At 52.7% G+C, this 16,516-nt stretch overlaps 1 protein-coding gene across 3 annotated transcripts in view; it reads right to left on the bottom strand.

Annotated features, from left to right (window-relative positions):
* The window catches only part of LOC124241394 (selenocysteine insertion sequence-binding protein 2-like), a 39,429-nt gene that overhangs the window by 940 nt on the left and 21,973 nt on the right, over positions 1 to 16,516 (bottom strand). For 2 of the 3 annotated variants that reach the window (XM_046665158.1, XM_046665157.1), the window contains 6 exons: positions 10,679 to 10,842; positions 9,838 to 9,976; positions 8,206 to 8,359; positions 7,304 to 7,524; positions 887 to 1,041; positions 350 to 542 (listed from right to left, as the gene is read on the bottom strand). In XM_046665158.1, the coding sequence (XP_046521114.1) occupies positions 350 to 542; positions 887 to 1,041; positions 7,304 to 7,524; positions 8,206 to 8,359; positions 9,838 to 9,976; positions 10,679 to 10,842 (1,026 nt within the window). The other variant, XM_046665159.1, reaches the window with a different exon arrangement.

Genomic DNA, 16,516 nt, shown 5'->3' on the forward strand with positions numbered 1-16,516 from the left:
CCAGCAGCTCGTTTCCTGCACAGGGCCTGGCCAGGACTGAACCCTGCCGTCCCCAACTGCAACGCCCCTTTGTGAACAGCATCATTACACCTCAGCACACACTGGCCTTGACACACTCCCACCGGGGACACCATTGTCCTCAAGGCCACCCTCTGTCCAGGTGCCGTCTGAGACACTCACTGACAAGCCCTTCCAAGTCCCCAAGTCTGAGGTCACCTCTCAGACAATGGCCAGGACGCAGCCGGGCCTGCCCCAAGTGGCCTGCTCTCCTGCCCACCCTGACCCTTAAATCAGTCCGTGAAGACACCGAGGGCACTCGGCCTGACCCCAGACCCTCCCCAGCACTCACTGTAGTGCGGCTCTTCTTTTCCAGTGGGTGCCGGGGGGGCACCTTCTGTGGAGCAGCTGGGGCCCTGCGCGGGCGGGCTGGCAGGTGCCTGGGGCCCAGGCTCCCCCGCTAGCTCCTGGTGCACGTTCTCCAGCATGGCCTTGTACGCCTGTCGGGCCGCCTTCGTCAGCTCAACCATCTTGTGGAACTGGTCCTTGGGCAGAAGTGAGAGCACAGATAACACCCCCTGACCACAAAGGACATGGGTCCCCTGCAAACCAGTGACAGCGCCCTCCACAGGGAACAAGAGTCACCTCCACCTGGGTGCTGGGATTCCACCCAGGGGAAGAACAGGCTCCTGGCTATGGGCCTGTCTGCGGCAGCTGCTCTGTGGCAGCCGTAGGAAACCAAGGCCACCGTTCCGCAAGGATTCTGCCTTGAATGGCGCCAGCCTTGAGGCTCAGGGCTGCTCTGCCAGGGACCGCAGACAACCAGCAGCTCTCCAGTTCCCTCCCACGAGCACGCTGGACAGGCTGGAGCCTCTCACCATGGTCTCACCTGGGCTCCGTCGTAGCTGAAGATGCCCACCACGCTGACGGGAACGGCCTTGTTCAGACTGCGCCCCAGAGCTTTGCGGTTGAGTGCAAACACACAGGGAATGTTCTGCTCACAGGCGTAATCAATGATGGTGTGTAGGGTGTCATCCAGGCCACCTGGTCAAAGGACAAGAAAACAACAGGGACCACATCACGGGAGCGTGGATGTGACACTGGTCGCAAAGGGCTGCTTTCTACAGGCAGAAGGCTCCCCAGCTCCTTTCTTCAATCAAGTAGGTGGCCCAAGCCAGGTTCTACCAGGAGAGAGAAGTCAGTCACTGCAGTGCAAGCTCCTGTTGCCCTCAGCCACAGGGCAGGACTCAGCTCTCCAAGAGACCTTCCTTAGCGTAACGAAACATGTCTACGCAGAGCCAGAAGTGGCATCAGTGCCTAATGGGAAATGAAGTCTTAGGTGAACTTTTACTGAAGACACTATGTGCCAGGCCCCCGATCTACTTGCTTCGTGTGCGTAAGCTCCTGCAGCCTCACAGAAGACCCTGAGGGGGAGGCTGCAGCCCACTTACAGATGGCAATCTGGAGCACAGGGTCACTGAGCATCCCTCTCCATGTCTCCGGCCCTAATGACACGACCTTGCCACAGACCCACTGCCCTCCAGTGCCTCCCAGAGAGGTGCCAGCCAGGCCGGTACTCAGGAAGAGCAGAGGGAAGAGGGGCAGCTGTGTGTGGCGTGCTGTGCCGCCAGACCAGAAGCCAGCAGCACTGAAGAATTCCTACCAACAGAGAGAACTACGTACTGGTGTCTGTGCACGAGTGATGCAGAAATCAGCACTCTTCAGACATCCAAGCAGAAGCCGGCTAGAATGTGTAATGGGAGAGATGACCCACGAACACCACCACTGAGGGTTACAGCCGGGAGGAATGAATTTATCAAGAAGCATGGCAGACTTACAGCGCAACGTCAGCATGCTACTAAAACACAACAGAAAATCCCAACAAAAGGCATCTATGCTCCCAGACAGAAGGATCCAATGTCGCAAAACATCAATTCCACGTTCACTAAAACTCTGAAATACTGTAACTTAGTGCAAACGGGATATTTTGAGAAACAAAAAAAAAAAAGTGAGACCAGTCTTTTGAAAAAGGAAAATAACATCTGGCTGGCATCACCAGGCATTAAGTCTTGCTATCAAGCTACGAGAACATAAATAAGGGGACGCAAAGTGACAGGTGGAGGCTCCAGAAATGATCTGAATGTGTGGAACCCGAGCAAGTCAGGAAGAGCAAAATTTGGAAGCTGGAGGAGAGGTGGAAAAGGGACAACCGTGTCAGCCTCTGGAAAGATCCGTCTTAGACTGAAATACAGTCTACCTAAACAAAAGTGGAAACACAGAAGAACCAGAAAAGACCAATTAAAAAAAACTTTAATAACCTTGGCGTGGGAAGGCTGAGGAATAACATAAAATATAGATGCAATAAAAAAAAATAAAAAATACCAATATATATATTGGGGGCTGGCCCCATGGCTGAGTGGTTAAGTTCGCGCACTCCGCTGCAGGCGGCCCAGTGTTTCGTCGGTTCGAATCCTGGGTGCGGACATGGCACTGCTCATCAAACCACGCTGAGGCGGCGTCCCACATGCCACAACTAGAAGGACCCACAACTAAGAATATACAACTATGTACCAGGTGGCTTTGGGGAGAAAAAGGAAAAAAAATCTTAAAAAAAAAAAAAAACAATATATACAACACCTAAAGTCTCTGCATGGCCCAAAAAAGGTTAAAAAAATAGGCTAATGACGAACCAGAAAAATATTTACAATTCTTACCCAAAGGGCTAGTAACTTTCTTATAAAAAACATGCACCTTAATATAAAGATCCACACCCAGGAGACAGACGGGCAAAGAAGATGAGCCCAGAGTTCAGAGAAAACATCATGCTCTGGACAAGTGGAAAGAGGCTCAAGCTCCCTCACAAGGAAAGCCTGAATGAGACTTGCCCGAGAGGGCGGGGGGCCAGGAGCGGCGGCACCCTCTGCTCTCACACACAACCTTACACACAGACACGCCCTTTCAACTGTAGGTCCAGAACCTACAGAGGTGTTCACAAGAGTAGGAAACAACAGTGTGTGAGGTGTGGCCTGCTCACAGCTGTGGAAGCTGGGAGCAGCTGACACATCCGTCAGTACCGACTGTGCGGCCCTTCAGGAGCAACACAAGTCTAGGTGCAGCGCGACGCAAGGTCCTGAGGTAGACTGTGAAGCTAAAGACACAGCCACAAATGGGGCCCCGGAGGCCACAGGTCACACACGGACTATTGAGGACACATCAATCTGGCAACAGTGGCTGCCTGTGGGTGGCTGGAGGAATCTGGGGAGCCTGCCCCCAGCGTGGTGCACTGCTTTAACCTGGCATGTGCAATGAGGCCACAGCGGGGCCCTGCCGAGGCCCCACCCAGGCCCCCTGCATACAGACCAACTCCATACAGAACACACAACATCTGCACGGGAAGACAAGAGCTCCCAGCATCTCCATCAGCTGGAACCTGACTATGTAGGATTGTCTCATTTTCTTCCAGGAAAAGAACTTCTCAAATGCACATCCTCCCACTCTGTGGAAACTGGGAATTTCTTCTGCAGCCAGTCTGATTGGGGATTAAGGTTTAAGACCCACATCCCTTAATTCTGCCCACCCCTGCCACAGATCTACCTGAAAAATATGGAAAGTGGTAAGGAGGCCACTTCTGGGGACATAAACAAACTTCAAAGAAAAACACCAGCTGTGGGGGTAGTCTGGGAAAAGGGGGGATGGGGCAGCAGTGGGGCGAAGGGTGTGTTCCTGAGATATATTTTCAACCTGTCACAGGAGACTGACCGAGTGCCCCAAACACTGGCTGCATCGCCTCTCACTAAGGGGTCTCTCAGCCTCATGTCCACCCCAACCCCAGAGCTGACCACAACGCTAGGAAAGCACCGTGCAGGAAAGAGCAAACGTGGTTGGCCCAGCCCTGTCCTCAGAAAGGCCTCGTGCTGGAACATGGGTTCATGGGGGGGCGCCTGCTGCCCCACCTGTGAAGAGTGGCCACGGTGCCTACCCTGCTAGTGGTGAGGCCTGCACTGAGACCGGCTTGCCTGCCAGGAGTCTGCAACTGTGGTGCATGCTGGGCCAAGGCTGCCCACGTGATCAGCCCCCAATAAAATCCCTGGGCGATGCCCTCTAACGCATTTCCCTGGCAGATGACAGTCCACAAGTGCTGTCACAGTGTGTCCTGTGTGACTCTGCCAGGAGAGGACTCGACATGTGTGCCTGGATCCCCCCACTCCACCCCACATGCCTTCCCCCTGGCGGATCCTTCTCCATCTCTTTCCACTGCAATAAGTCACAGCTGTGAGGGCTCTCCTGGAGTCCTGGAATACTCCCAGGGCACTTCTGAACCGGGCGGGGGCTTGGGCACCCCGACACAGCAGCAAAGTCCAACTGCTTTGCTAACTGACCGCCTAGCCAGTGTCACTGGTGAGAGCTGAAAGCACCTCCAAGTGCCAACTTCTCGACATGCCACGATGAGACAACCTGCAACGGGCAGAAGGCTCCACCCGATCAACTCCCACTGAAAGCTGACCCTCAGAAGGAGCAGGTCAAACGACACGTGGAGCAAGTGGAGTACTGTAACACAACCCAAGACCGTGATCTGAAGCTCACCTTTAAGGTGACAGTAAGCCACAGGCTATCTCTGCTGAGGAAGAAACATTTCTAAGACATGTAATCAAGTTCCTGATGCCTTAAAGTAAAAACCTGTAGGAAGCGTTGATTAAACAACGTATTTAAACACAAGAAATCCTGCAGACGCCTGTGGTTAAATCGCAGCTCCATTCTCTGGCACAGCCAGGGAAGAGGAAGCTGGACCGTCACCTGAATACACGCATGCCCATTTGTTTGTTTTCTAAAGATACAAATCCACAAGAAAATGCGAGATGAGAGCAAAAACATTTCTGGAAGCTAAAATGCAAACAGACAAGTGACCTAGCCGACCTAAGGCAACAGTGGGGAGAAGGCTAGAACCAGCCATCTGCACCCTAGGATCGATTCCCCAAAGCTCGGCAACCGGCCGCACTGGGTACCTTCGGAAATGGGGTGAGGTGCTGATGAGGTGACAGTAAGTCGGCATCCAGACCCACTTCACCCAGTGACGCAGGGCACTGGACCCCAAAGAGGCAGGCGCAGCTCACTGCAGGACACCGGTCCCCACATGCTCCCAGGGTGGAGGTCAAGGCCCCGCCCTTCTCCCATCCCACAGGACGGGGCAGAGTCCTCCCCTGGGAACGTGACCAGCCCAAGGGGAGTCAGAGACATGGCCCTCGGGGTGCTCTCCAAAGTGGCAGCAGCCCAACCAGCCAGGCTCCAGCAGAGGCGCTTAGACTGGGGTCCCAGGAGCAGCAGCATCCCCAAGAACTCGCTGGAAATGCAAGGTCTGGGGCGCACTGGACCTATCCAGCAGAAACTCTGGCATCTGTCTTCAGCAGCCTTCTGGGCAGCCTGACACTCGCTGCAGCGTGAGCACCCCTCCTGTACAATGAAGCTCCCGGCCTAAACGGCAGCCACACGTCCAGGCTCCAAGTCAGCTTCTCAGGAGCTGCCGAGGTCAGCAGACAGCCCAGAGCACGAGACGCCGGCGGAGGCCTCGGCCCAAGTGCAGCGCAGCAAGTCACCGGGGCCAGGGCTCCACGGGGAGAAGGAAGCTGCTCGTCACGCCTGTGCTCAGAGCCCGCTCCCTCCACGCGGCAACAGCAGCTGCGGCAAGCGCGCAATCTTCAGAACAACGAAGACAGTGCCCAGAATCTAACAACAGGCGCAGGGAGGAAAAATTCTCTAAGAAGTTTACAAGACATGGCTGGGAAATCCGTACAGGAAACAGAACCAAAAGAAAGAGGTGAGAAGAAGAGGACAAGGAACGAGAGGCCACGGCGCAGGAGGCCCAGCAGCGAGCACAGGGGCCTGGAGGCTGACGGAGGGCGACTGCAGGGGCTCAACGCACAGACCCAGCAGCCGAGGAAAGGGGCAACGGGGGCTGAGGAGGGCGACTGCAGGGGCTCAACGCACAGACCCAGCAGCTGGGGACAGGCCTGAGAGCATCGGACACAAAGTGCCCCCTCCTGGAACCCTGGGCACAAGGAAGCTCTCACAGCTTCCAGGGAGGAGGAAACAAAGGGTACAAGGCGGAAAGTCAGAAAGACTGGATTTCTAGCACCATCTCCCAAATGGGCCCCCACAGCCCTGTTTTGTCTCAGCCACTGAAGAACGTGTGCACCCCAAGATGAAGGATCGAGTGGGAGCCAACAGCACGCCCCACGGGAGCTGAGGGAGGGCACCCCCAGGACGACAGCTGCACAGGAGGCACAGGGAGCCCAGAACCAGCACAGAGGGCAAAGCTGCACAGTGCCTGATGCACCAACTGCCGACAGGAGGTTCCAGTGGCTGGCCATGAGCTTGAGGGGTGACTCACATTAAGCCCAGCATCGATCATGGTGGGGGATGCTGCCAGCACACAACCAAACAGGCAGGTCCCCTGAAACTCCTTTCTATCCTATCCAATCAGCAGGGACTGGACCTGCCCTGAGTGAGGATGACGGGGATGAGCCAGCTGGGCTGGCAATGAGCAGGTCCAGCTGCTTGGCCCCTGGGTGCCACAGATGAGTCAGGACCCCTCAAGTCTTCAGATGTAAAATGGCAGCTGGAAAAGCTCAGTGCAGGATCTGGACTGGTTCGCTGAAGGTGCAAGTCCAGCCGAGTTGACTGACATGGCCCGAGAGGACTCAGAGTGTTTGGATGAAGAGGAGGGCCGGTGTCTGAGTGCTGGCCCCTGACCACCTGACCACCAGTCCCCCGACTGCACAGCCCAGGCCGACATCGAATGGGCAAGCAATGAGGGCCCCTGGGAGACATTACGGAAGGGAGTTCGCTGTCGATCCCCCATCCAACCTATCACATCCCACAAAATAACCAACCTTCCAGCATCAGGAAGACGGCCTAGCGCTCGGACAAACCCACGGCTTTACTTAGTGGACACAGACTGAACAAGGAAATCTGAAATGGACAAGAGCCCAATGCAGGGACTACCTGGCTGCCAGTCACAAAGACCCTGTGGCGTGAGTGACCAGTGACCCGCCCCAGCCCTGAGCAAACTGGCTCTGCGCCCAGCACACAGCGTTACAGAACACACCCTGTCCTGCTGCCGAGGCCCGCACCGCCGGCTGGAACCATGTCGTGGAGACCACGGGGCCTGGCTGCCTCAGTGAGGCACTTGGTGATCAGATCAACTCTGGAAACAAGATACTCAACAGAGAACAAAACAAGCCGCCTGCTGGGGCCCCGGGGGCACCCTGACAGCTGGAGGGCGCGCGCTGCGGGACCCCGGGCACCTTACCTTTCGACTGGATCTTCTCGCAGTTGGGAGAGATGATGATGCACTTCAGCTTCCTGAGCTTCAGGTGCTTGAGGACCTCCCTCAGCCCCAACACGAGCCGGCGCTTCGTCTTGGCCTTGACTGGATCCTTCTGGTACATGCGGTCTTGGAAACGGACCAGCTCTTTCAGCAGCTCCGTGACACAGGCGTCAACTTCTTTACTGAGAATCTGGCTACAGTAACTGAAAGGAACACCAGACATCGTCAGCTCCCACTGGCTGTGATGCTGCAGACGGGAGGGTGGACAGCACGGCCCCTCTCAAGAGCGCGCACCTCAACAGCCCCACTGGTCAAAAAGGCGGGATTCCTGCCTGACTGGATTTTACGGCAGGTAAGGATGGGGGTACCCTCCCCCGCTCCCAGCTACAAGGGACAAACACCTCCACACCCGCCCTCCGCCACGGCTTGCCACGCGTCCCCCTCTTGGCCATGTGCTGTGTGCCTCTCCTCATGAACACAAACATCCAGAGAGTCTACCCTGGGAGAAAGAGGGAGAACACAGGAGGGGAGGGGAGGACGCAGAGCTCCCCAAAAAATTACAGAGAAATTAAACCACGAGAGGGAACACAGATGTCATGCACCGTCACCTGACCACCCATTTCCCCAACCACAAACCTGGATTTAAGGGCACCTCTGACTCCCGTCAGGAAGACAGAGCCCTCACAGCAGCAGATCAGGCAGCCCTGACACGTACTATCACTAGGGACCCGGAGTCTCCCACCAAGAGGATGAAAACCCGGGGGCCCAGCCTCTCAGCTTTCTGGGACCAAGCACGTCCAGGCGGGAGAACCCAGTGCTCAACACCAGCAGGAGCACAGCCCGCCCCCAGTCGCGCAGCAGGCTCAGCGCCACGGCTCACTCACTCCCTGAACCTCCGGCTGTGGATCTTGGGGCAGGCAGTGCTGTCGGGGGCCAGGTGGCAGGCCTCCACCTCCTGGAGCCCAGCTCCCAGCGGCTCTTCTGACTTGCTCTCCAGCACAGGAGCGGAGGACCCCGACTCTTCCATCCCCGCTGGAGCTTCAGAGAAAGAGGTCATGACACAGCAGCTGTGGGCTCAGCGCAGATGGGGAGGGGTCCACGGCGGGGTTGCCTGGTGGCGCCTCCCAGGGTGTTGTCATGGGAGCAGCCAGCCTGGGCACACACCCGTCACAGTCAGACATCGCTGCTGAGTGTCACAGCCGGCAGCAGAATGACAGGAATGGCTTGGGAAAAACAGAAGAACCCAGCAACTTCCTGCTCTGCCTGGAGATGCCTCTCCAACCCCAATTTAGTTACTTTTACTGTGGCAAAATATCTATAAAATTGACCATTTTAACAATTTTTTAGTATGCAGTTCAGTGGCAAAATTTACTTTCCAATTTTGAAATTTAACCAGAACAAGTTCCTATCAGAAAGTTTTAAAATCAGGTTGTTAGTTCTGAATTTCTGCACTGAAACGCTTGAGACCGTTCCTGTAGCAAGTAAGAGCTGAACTCAAACCCCTGAACTACAGGGGTGCCTCAACCTGTTTACACACCAGACGGGACTTGGTAATAGCCTACAGTTACAAACGGTTACTTCCAGAGACTTCCAAGTGCAAGTGAGGTAAGAGACCTCCAGGAGAAGGAATTCACCCGCCAGGATGGCCAACAGCACAAAGACAACAGCCCGTGGGCCAGCCTCCACCCCGGGCGGAGCTGTACAACCCCTGGAAGGCTGTGTGGCAGGAGCCGCCAAGGCTGGACGGCAGCGGACCAGGCCCTCAGTGTGCCTGGGAAATGCCAGGCAGGAGAGGGTGCTCACATCCCACATCCTGCTTCCAAAGGCCCCCATGGAAGCTCCCCGAACGCCCCCCACCACTTGGCATGCTCTGCAGCAATGACGATCTGGAACTACCCCTACAGGCCACAGACATACTCCTGGCCAGAGGGGCACACGCTGCCAGATTCCACTGGAACAACACCCAAAGGCTCGTTGGTGGGGCTGCGGTCGAGGCCAGACCTCAGGCCGGGGGTGCGGGGACCGTGGAGCCGTTCTGCTCCTCAACTGGGCGCAGAACTCACTTTGTAAAAGTCCTCAAACTGTACCCTTGCGACCTGTGATTTGTGGATTGTCCCGAACGTATTCTTAAATAAAAAGCTTACTTCAAGGTAAACAGGTACTTTTCTATGACGCCGTGTCTCGCACACTCGTGGGAACGCAGCTCTGCAGCCAATGGTGTTAAATCTCACAGCTGCTTCAAGTTTCGAGGACCATCCAATGCCACACAGATCTATCTCTGGGGCCTCACTCCTGTCCCTCAGACCCCCACAAGCAGAGGCACCAGCAGCTCCGCCCACCCACGGGGACTCCTCTCACTGTCAAGCTGGGAGCCTGAACACTTCTGCATTCCTGAGCCTTGACACCGCGTGCTTTCCCCACAAAGGAGCCAGGGGCTGGCAAAGCTCCAGGCAGGCTGCTGCACGCACGGCTGCCCCCAATGAAGAATTCTTTAAGAAGCAACCCTCAACGGGTACCTGAGGGGTCTGCCTGCTCGAGGGCACGGTCATCACCGCCGCTCTCTGCATCCTGAGCGCCATCACTGCCGAAAGCTGGGCTCACAGCATTTTCCCGGAGACGCTGCTGCTTTCTCTCCTGACGTTCTTTCAAAATAATCTTTAAAATTAAATAAACGATTAAAACACTTAAATTCTTGTACTTTATAAGCTTTTCTGCAAAATAAGCCACCCAAGTTCAGCTTGTCAGCAGTGTGCCTGTTTGTGCCCTTACTCCCTAATCCCCCGGGGGCTGGCCCAGCCCTCTTACCTGCCACCCAGGAGCAGAAAGTCCCCCTGGTGCACAGAGCAGGGCACCCAAGACCTGGGCACTGATGCAAGTGTGCAGCTCGGCAGCCACTTGGCCCCAGGCAAGACACTCATTCCCCAGCTGAGACCAACCACACCCCCAGGCTGCTGAGAAGTGAATGAAGGATGTGTGTGACAATCCTAACAGAAGGTCCACCAGAAGCGCCCACTATTCACCCAATCTAAACAGACAGGTCACTGAGGGAGCCTGAGGGTAGACAGTGTGAATGAGGAAAACGAGACTCCTATTTCTGGTTTCCTGTCCATGTCATTGCAGAGCACAGGACAGAAGGGTTTCCCTGTCCAGCAGCCGAGGCCACCCTGCTTCACACACTCCACCACATCACGTGGGGAGAGCAAGGCACCATTCTGCAGAGAAGCGTGCACGCATCTTGACGCGGCACATTCAAATACGGTGAACGTTAAACTCGAACAGCCTAAGAGCTGAAAGGAGGCCAGGGCCAGGGAGAGTGAGCAGGCCTCCCAGCGCCCCGTTTCAATGAACGCCACACACCTTCTTCAACGAGGTGGGCTTCTTGGCTTTGGGGACCTCTCTCTGCTTCCCCTTCTTCATCAGGGGGGCGCTGGAGTCCAGGGGGTTGTGCGGGGTCTTCACCTGGCTGAAGCGGTGGCCCTTCTGGGACATGGCGTCTTTGGAGAGGACCGGCACCGCTCCGACTGCAACACAGCAGGACACAGGCCTCAGGCCGCGCCTGTGGGCCGCCCGCCTCAGGGCCCCACGCCGCCCGCCTTCCTCATCCTCACCAAACTGTCCCTAGACCTTCTTCCAATTGGCAATGGTTCTCAATAAAATCTAGTACCTTTTGGTAGAGATCTAAAACATTTATTGCTTAACTGTAGTCGAATCTCCTGGTTCCCAGTAGTCTGCTGAGGTGTGGATCTCACTTTTGGACAAGGATATTTTCAGGTAGTTCGTATTTAGGCCGGCTCTTCTGAGTAAGTCTCCGCCACCACCTTCAGCTGACAGTGCCTTTGCCGAAGTCGGCCACTAGTTTCGCATGTTTATCTTCTATCTAGCTACCTTATAAATTTAGCCCTTACAAGACTCTAATACTACTTCTGGTTGATTCTCTTGAGTTTTCCAGACATAAACATACTTTCCAAATCCCCTCACATGCAGCAGGTGGCAATCCCTGCACACAGTCGACACAGCATCACCACTACTACCGGAGACTTCCACTGCACCTTCCAGATCTGCTCCACTTCCCACCTTGTTCCTGCTCCAAGGAAACAGTTCACTTGTGCATGTGTTTCCCACTCTTCAGGAAAACTTCCAAGTACACACCAAAGAAAAGACAACAGTACAACAACAAACCCCACGTACCTACTGTCCACCTTGAACAACCATCAATATTTTTCCTAACATTCTTTAGCCCGCATTCCCTAATTCTGGCATAGCCCGTTTAAGTTGCTGGTGTTCTGTCAGTTGCCTATGTCCAGTAAGTCTCACCTGCCCAGTTCCCTGCTTCAGAGCACGCAGGCCCTCTACACCCTGCTCCAGGCTGCTTCTAGCGGTGGCCATGGCACAGTAGCTCATCTTTGGAGCCTTGCTCCCATGCTATGCTTGAAAAGTACTGGTGACTGTCTCTGTTGTTCTCATCAGCTCTGCTTGACAGGCAGCCCTGTACATCTGCTCACTCACCCCAACTCCAATGCCACCTCCAAGTTCAGAACCTCAACTGGCCTCCTGCAACACCTGCCGCCCAGGCCCTCCAGCCCTGGTCCCTCCTATCTGCACCCCACTGCCAGGCAACTCTTCACAGAGCGTTAACAGTGGGTCTTGGGGAGTCCCTTCCCAAGGCAGAGTGAGGAGGTCAACCAACCTTCCCCCAAAAGCAGCCATCAAGCTGGACAAAACTGCCAAAACAATCATGTCGGCCCTCCAGAAAGTGACCAAAGGCCCACCACAAACCGAGGAGCGTCCACTAACTCCAGGTGAGGACAGCCTGGTCGGGGGTCTGGCCTGGGCTGCTCCCATCCTATCCCTGCTCTGCTAATTCGACCCAGGCAGAAAGGCGGGGAAAACCAGCAGCTCCACTGTTTCTGCCTTTAGAAGGGGCTTGCTGGATTTAGAGTGTGGTCACTCAGAGAGGTGATCTTGGCAAACAGGGAGGGCGCAGCAGCTCAGCCAGCCTGGGGTGCCATCCTCTGTGGGCAAGTACAGAGCCGCTGACCAGGTGGAGCCTTCCAGGATTCCCAGGAGGAGAGCAGCCTCAGGGAGATGCACACCCCATACATCTGGGCTGGCTCTGTGCGTGTGCAGCAAGGCAAGAGCCAGGCTACCCACACACTCCTAGGCAATGTCAGAGCCCACGTGCATGTATAGGAGACACGAGGCCCAGCAGAAACTGCGCCAGGCAGACCTGACCATGGCGTGAGGGCTGAATGAGCTCTGAGCCCACACAGACCTGTGAACACACAGTGGAGGTTGTGTAGTCTCAAGATGTTTGAGCACAACCTCTGACCCATCTGTGCTCTGTAGACACAGGGGTGATGCCTGGCAAGGCAAGCCAAAAACAAAACAAAAACAAGAAAACATAAGCAGAGACATCAACCACATACCACGGGGAAGACAGCCTGCAGATTCAGATCAGGGCAGTTACTTAAAAGGAAGAAAACCATCACCATCATTACTCTAAGAAAGAAAAAATCATAATCCAGAGTTGCTATATTAATCAAAACATTCAGTATTAAACAAAAAATTTTGAGACTTTCAAAGAAACAAGAAATTGTGATCCATAGTAAGGAAAAAGGAACTTAACAGAAACTGTCGTTGAGTGTCCCCAGCTGCAGGATGCAGCAGACCAAGACTTCAAGGCAACTACAAGAACAGATTTAAACAAAGGATTTCAATAAATAGAAATTATAAAGCACGGTGGCTGAACAGATTTGAGATGGTAGAAAAATCAGGGAACTCAAAGATAAATCAATAGAAAATATTCCATTTAAAGAAAGACTTAAAAAGACTGAAAACAATGAGCAGAGCCTCAGAGACCTGTGGGGCAGCATCAGGCTGTCAATACACAATCATGCATCACTTAATGATGGGAACGCCTTCTGAGAATGCATCATTAGGCACCTTCACCGTGTGAACATCAGAGTGTAATTACACAAACCTGGACAGTAGAGCCCACTACACACCTAACGGCCACACGGCAATCATCTCATAGGACCACCATCATACATGCGGTGCATCACTGACTAAAACATCATTATGCAGCACGTGACTGTACATAGAATGGGAGTATCAGGAGAGGAGAGAGGGAACAACAAAAATTCTTTGAAGAAATAATGGCCCTAAACTTCCCAAATTTGATGAAAACATTTATCTACAGAGCCAAAAACTACAACCAATCAAAAGTAGGATAAATACAGAGCTCCACACCTGGACACATCACAGTCAAACTGCAGATGGTCAAAACAAAGAGAAACTATGGAAAAGCAGGAAGAGACTGAACAACGCGTCACAGAAAGGGGAACAATTCAAGTCATACTTGACTTCTCACTGCAAACAGTGGAAACCAGAGGGCAGTGGAATGACATTCAGTCTTGGAGAAAACTGTCAATGAGGAATTCTATACTCAGAAAAGCTAGCCTTCAAAAAATGGAAGCAAAATAAAGATGTTCCTAAATAAACAAAGACAGAGAGTCTGCTTCTTAGAGAGCTTCCGGACAATATGAAAGGAAATGCTTCAGAAGAAGGACTGGAAGAAGTGACACCAGATGGCAACTGAATCCACAGGAATAAAAACACTAAAATCACAAATATAAAACTGGTAAATGTGAGCTTTTTCCTCATTTCTTCTCTCAACTTCTTTAAAAGATATGACTGCATAAAGCACTAATTACAATGCTGTATGTTTGCTGTAACCTATGACAACAGCTGCCCAAAGGAGGAGGAAGGAAACAGTCATACTGGAGTAAAGGCTCTCCAACACATCAACTAAGACTTACAATGTAATCCCTAGAGAAACAAAGAAAATAATTTTTAAAACTAAAGAAAAAAATCAACAAAGGAATCAAAATGGTACTCTAAAAATATTTATTCAACATAAAAGAAGGCAGTTAAGGAGCAACAGAGGAACAAATAAGACAGAATCAAAATAAAATAGCAAAAGCATAATAAATCCAACCTCAGTAACAAATACATTAAATGTGAATGGACAAAACACCCCACTCAAAAGGCAGAGACTGCCAGACTGCATAAAGGAAAGATATGACCCTTTGCTGTCTACAAGAAGCATATCTCAGGTTTAATGACAATGTCAGCTAAGTGGCCAGGGCTACTCTTCCCCACGCTGCTGGTAAACGTGTGCCTCTCCCCCTCCTCAACCCAGCCAGCCTGCTTGGAAGACCTGATCCAGGCTCCAGAACATACGTGAGACCCCAAAGACCTGTGAGTTAAGTTGTGTTCTAGCCACAAAGCCTGCAGAGGGGTATTTGGCCTTGTCAGCTAAAAATAAAGAGGAATTTTGAATTCCATTTGGTTAATTTTTACTTCAGACGGTTCCACTAGTGATGTCAAAAGGGAAGGTAACAGGATTTGGGCATTCCTGGAATCTCTGGTCAAAATATCATTTCAATACTGTCAAGATCCCAGCCTCACAATCCAACTGCCTCAAACTACTTAAAAATATGATGTGAGGGAACGCCTCACCCACGCTTCACTAAACTGTTTACTTCATACATGATTCCAGCCAAAATGTCCAACTTGAACCTAGTTGCAAAAGAGCCACCTCCTACCCCCTCAGAGGCAGTTCCTCCCCTTTTCCTGCTTTCACCTTTGACTGGAGGTCTGGAACATTCAGTCCATAGTTTACACGTGGAATAAACAGGTGTCAGACATAGTTATTCCACTTTATACTGTTACAGACTTCATGGATCCCTCTGCCTGACACGACCACCTGGTTGCCTCCATCCACCACTGCAGTCCCTGCGAGCTGACCTGCTGGGCTCTGAAGAGGGGTGTGCTGAACTGTGCACACTGTAGTGCAATACTGGTACACTGCAACACTCAAGAGAGCACACAAGAATGGATATGGGACAAGACGTAAGCTGAATGGTGTGAGACCAAGCTCTGCTTTAGCACCCTTTCCTGTTCTCACATGCATTCGCGATGAAGTCCTATCACAACAGGGGACCTCAAACCGCTGACTGCTGGCACTGCCCTCTCCTCCTCCAGTTATGATTCAACACCAACAATGACAGAACTATCGCCACTGAGTGTGGCCGCCCCTCCTCAATTTCCAACTAGTCAACACCACATACTTCTATGAAGTATGGAGAGAACCTCATGCAACAAAAGACTTCCCGGCAGGCTTCCCCGGGTTGCTATACTCCAGAATCAGAGGCTGGGCAGGGCACTGTGCAGATTCCTCTGGGGGTGATACAGGGTACACACGAAACACTTGCTCTGAAACACGTCCAGGCTATGCTAATGTCTGCTGGGAAATGAGTGAAGCCCTGCAGTGTGCATGGATATGTATGTGCGTGTGTGTGTATATACTTATTTTCTACACATTATGACGTTTTGACATCCTAAAACCTTTCTAGCTAGGGAGAGTCTGCCCCGAACGAGGCAGCCACTCTGAGAGACAGCAACAGCACGCCTGTGACATGCAAACCAAACAAGCCAGAGCCAGACCTCCGCTACGCGACCAGTGCCCAGGAGGGAGTACCCTCTGTCTTAATCACCCCAGCGCCAGGTACCAGACAACTGGGGACCACACTGAAACCTAGAACTCACCAAGATTATCCAAACTGGCCAATCCCAAACCACGTGCCCTGCCCTGCCTCACCTTTCCAGTGGAAACCCCAAAAAAGGCCCTGGCCTAAACCCAGGGGTATAATAAGCATTTTCTTTTTTCTTGAGTCCCTCCCATGTCCTCTCATGACTACATCTGACTGACCATCTCACCAAAAAGTACAAAATAAGCCCAATGCTAACTGTTGAGGACAAGCTGAGTTGACCCACAGACAATCCATAAATTATCAACTTCCACCAAAGCACCTGGATTGGTCTGAAAACAGTGATACACAGCAAGAGCACTCCAGGCTTTTGCCAAGACAAGACAAGTTGAGAAAACCAAGTCGGAGGGAACGCTATCTAAGGGGGCAGTGGTCTCAAGCTCTGGTGCATCTAAGAATTACTCAGACACGTGATGTGAAACTGGATCCTGATATAAAATGACCAAAATTGTTGAGACAATCAAAAATTTTAAATAGAGACTGGAAACAAGATGATGACAAGAAATAATCATTAATATTATTAGATGGGAGGATGGCAGGGTAATTCAGTTAAAGATAAAATCACCATCAGTTAGAGATGCTG

Source organism: Equus quagga, chromosome 6 (genome assembly GCF_021613505.1).
Source record: "Equus quagga isolate Etosha38 chromosome 6, UCLA_HA_Equagga_1.0, whole genome shotgun sequence".
In the NCBI taxonomy this organism is placed as follows: domain Eukaryota; kingdom Metazoa; phylum Chordata; class Mammalia; order Perissodactyla; family Equidae; genus Equus; species Equus quagga.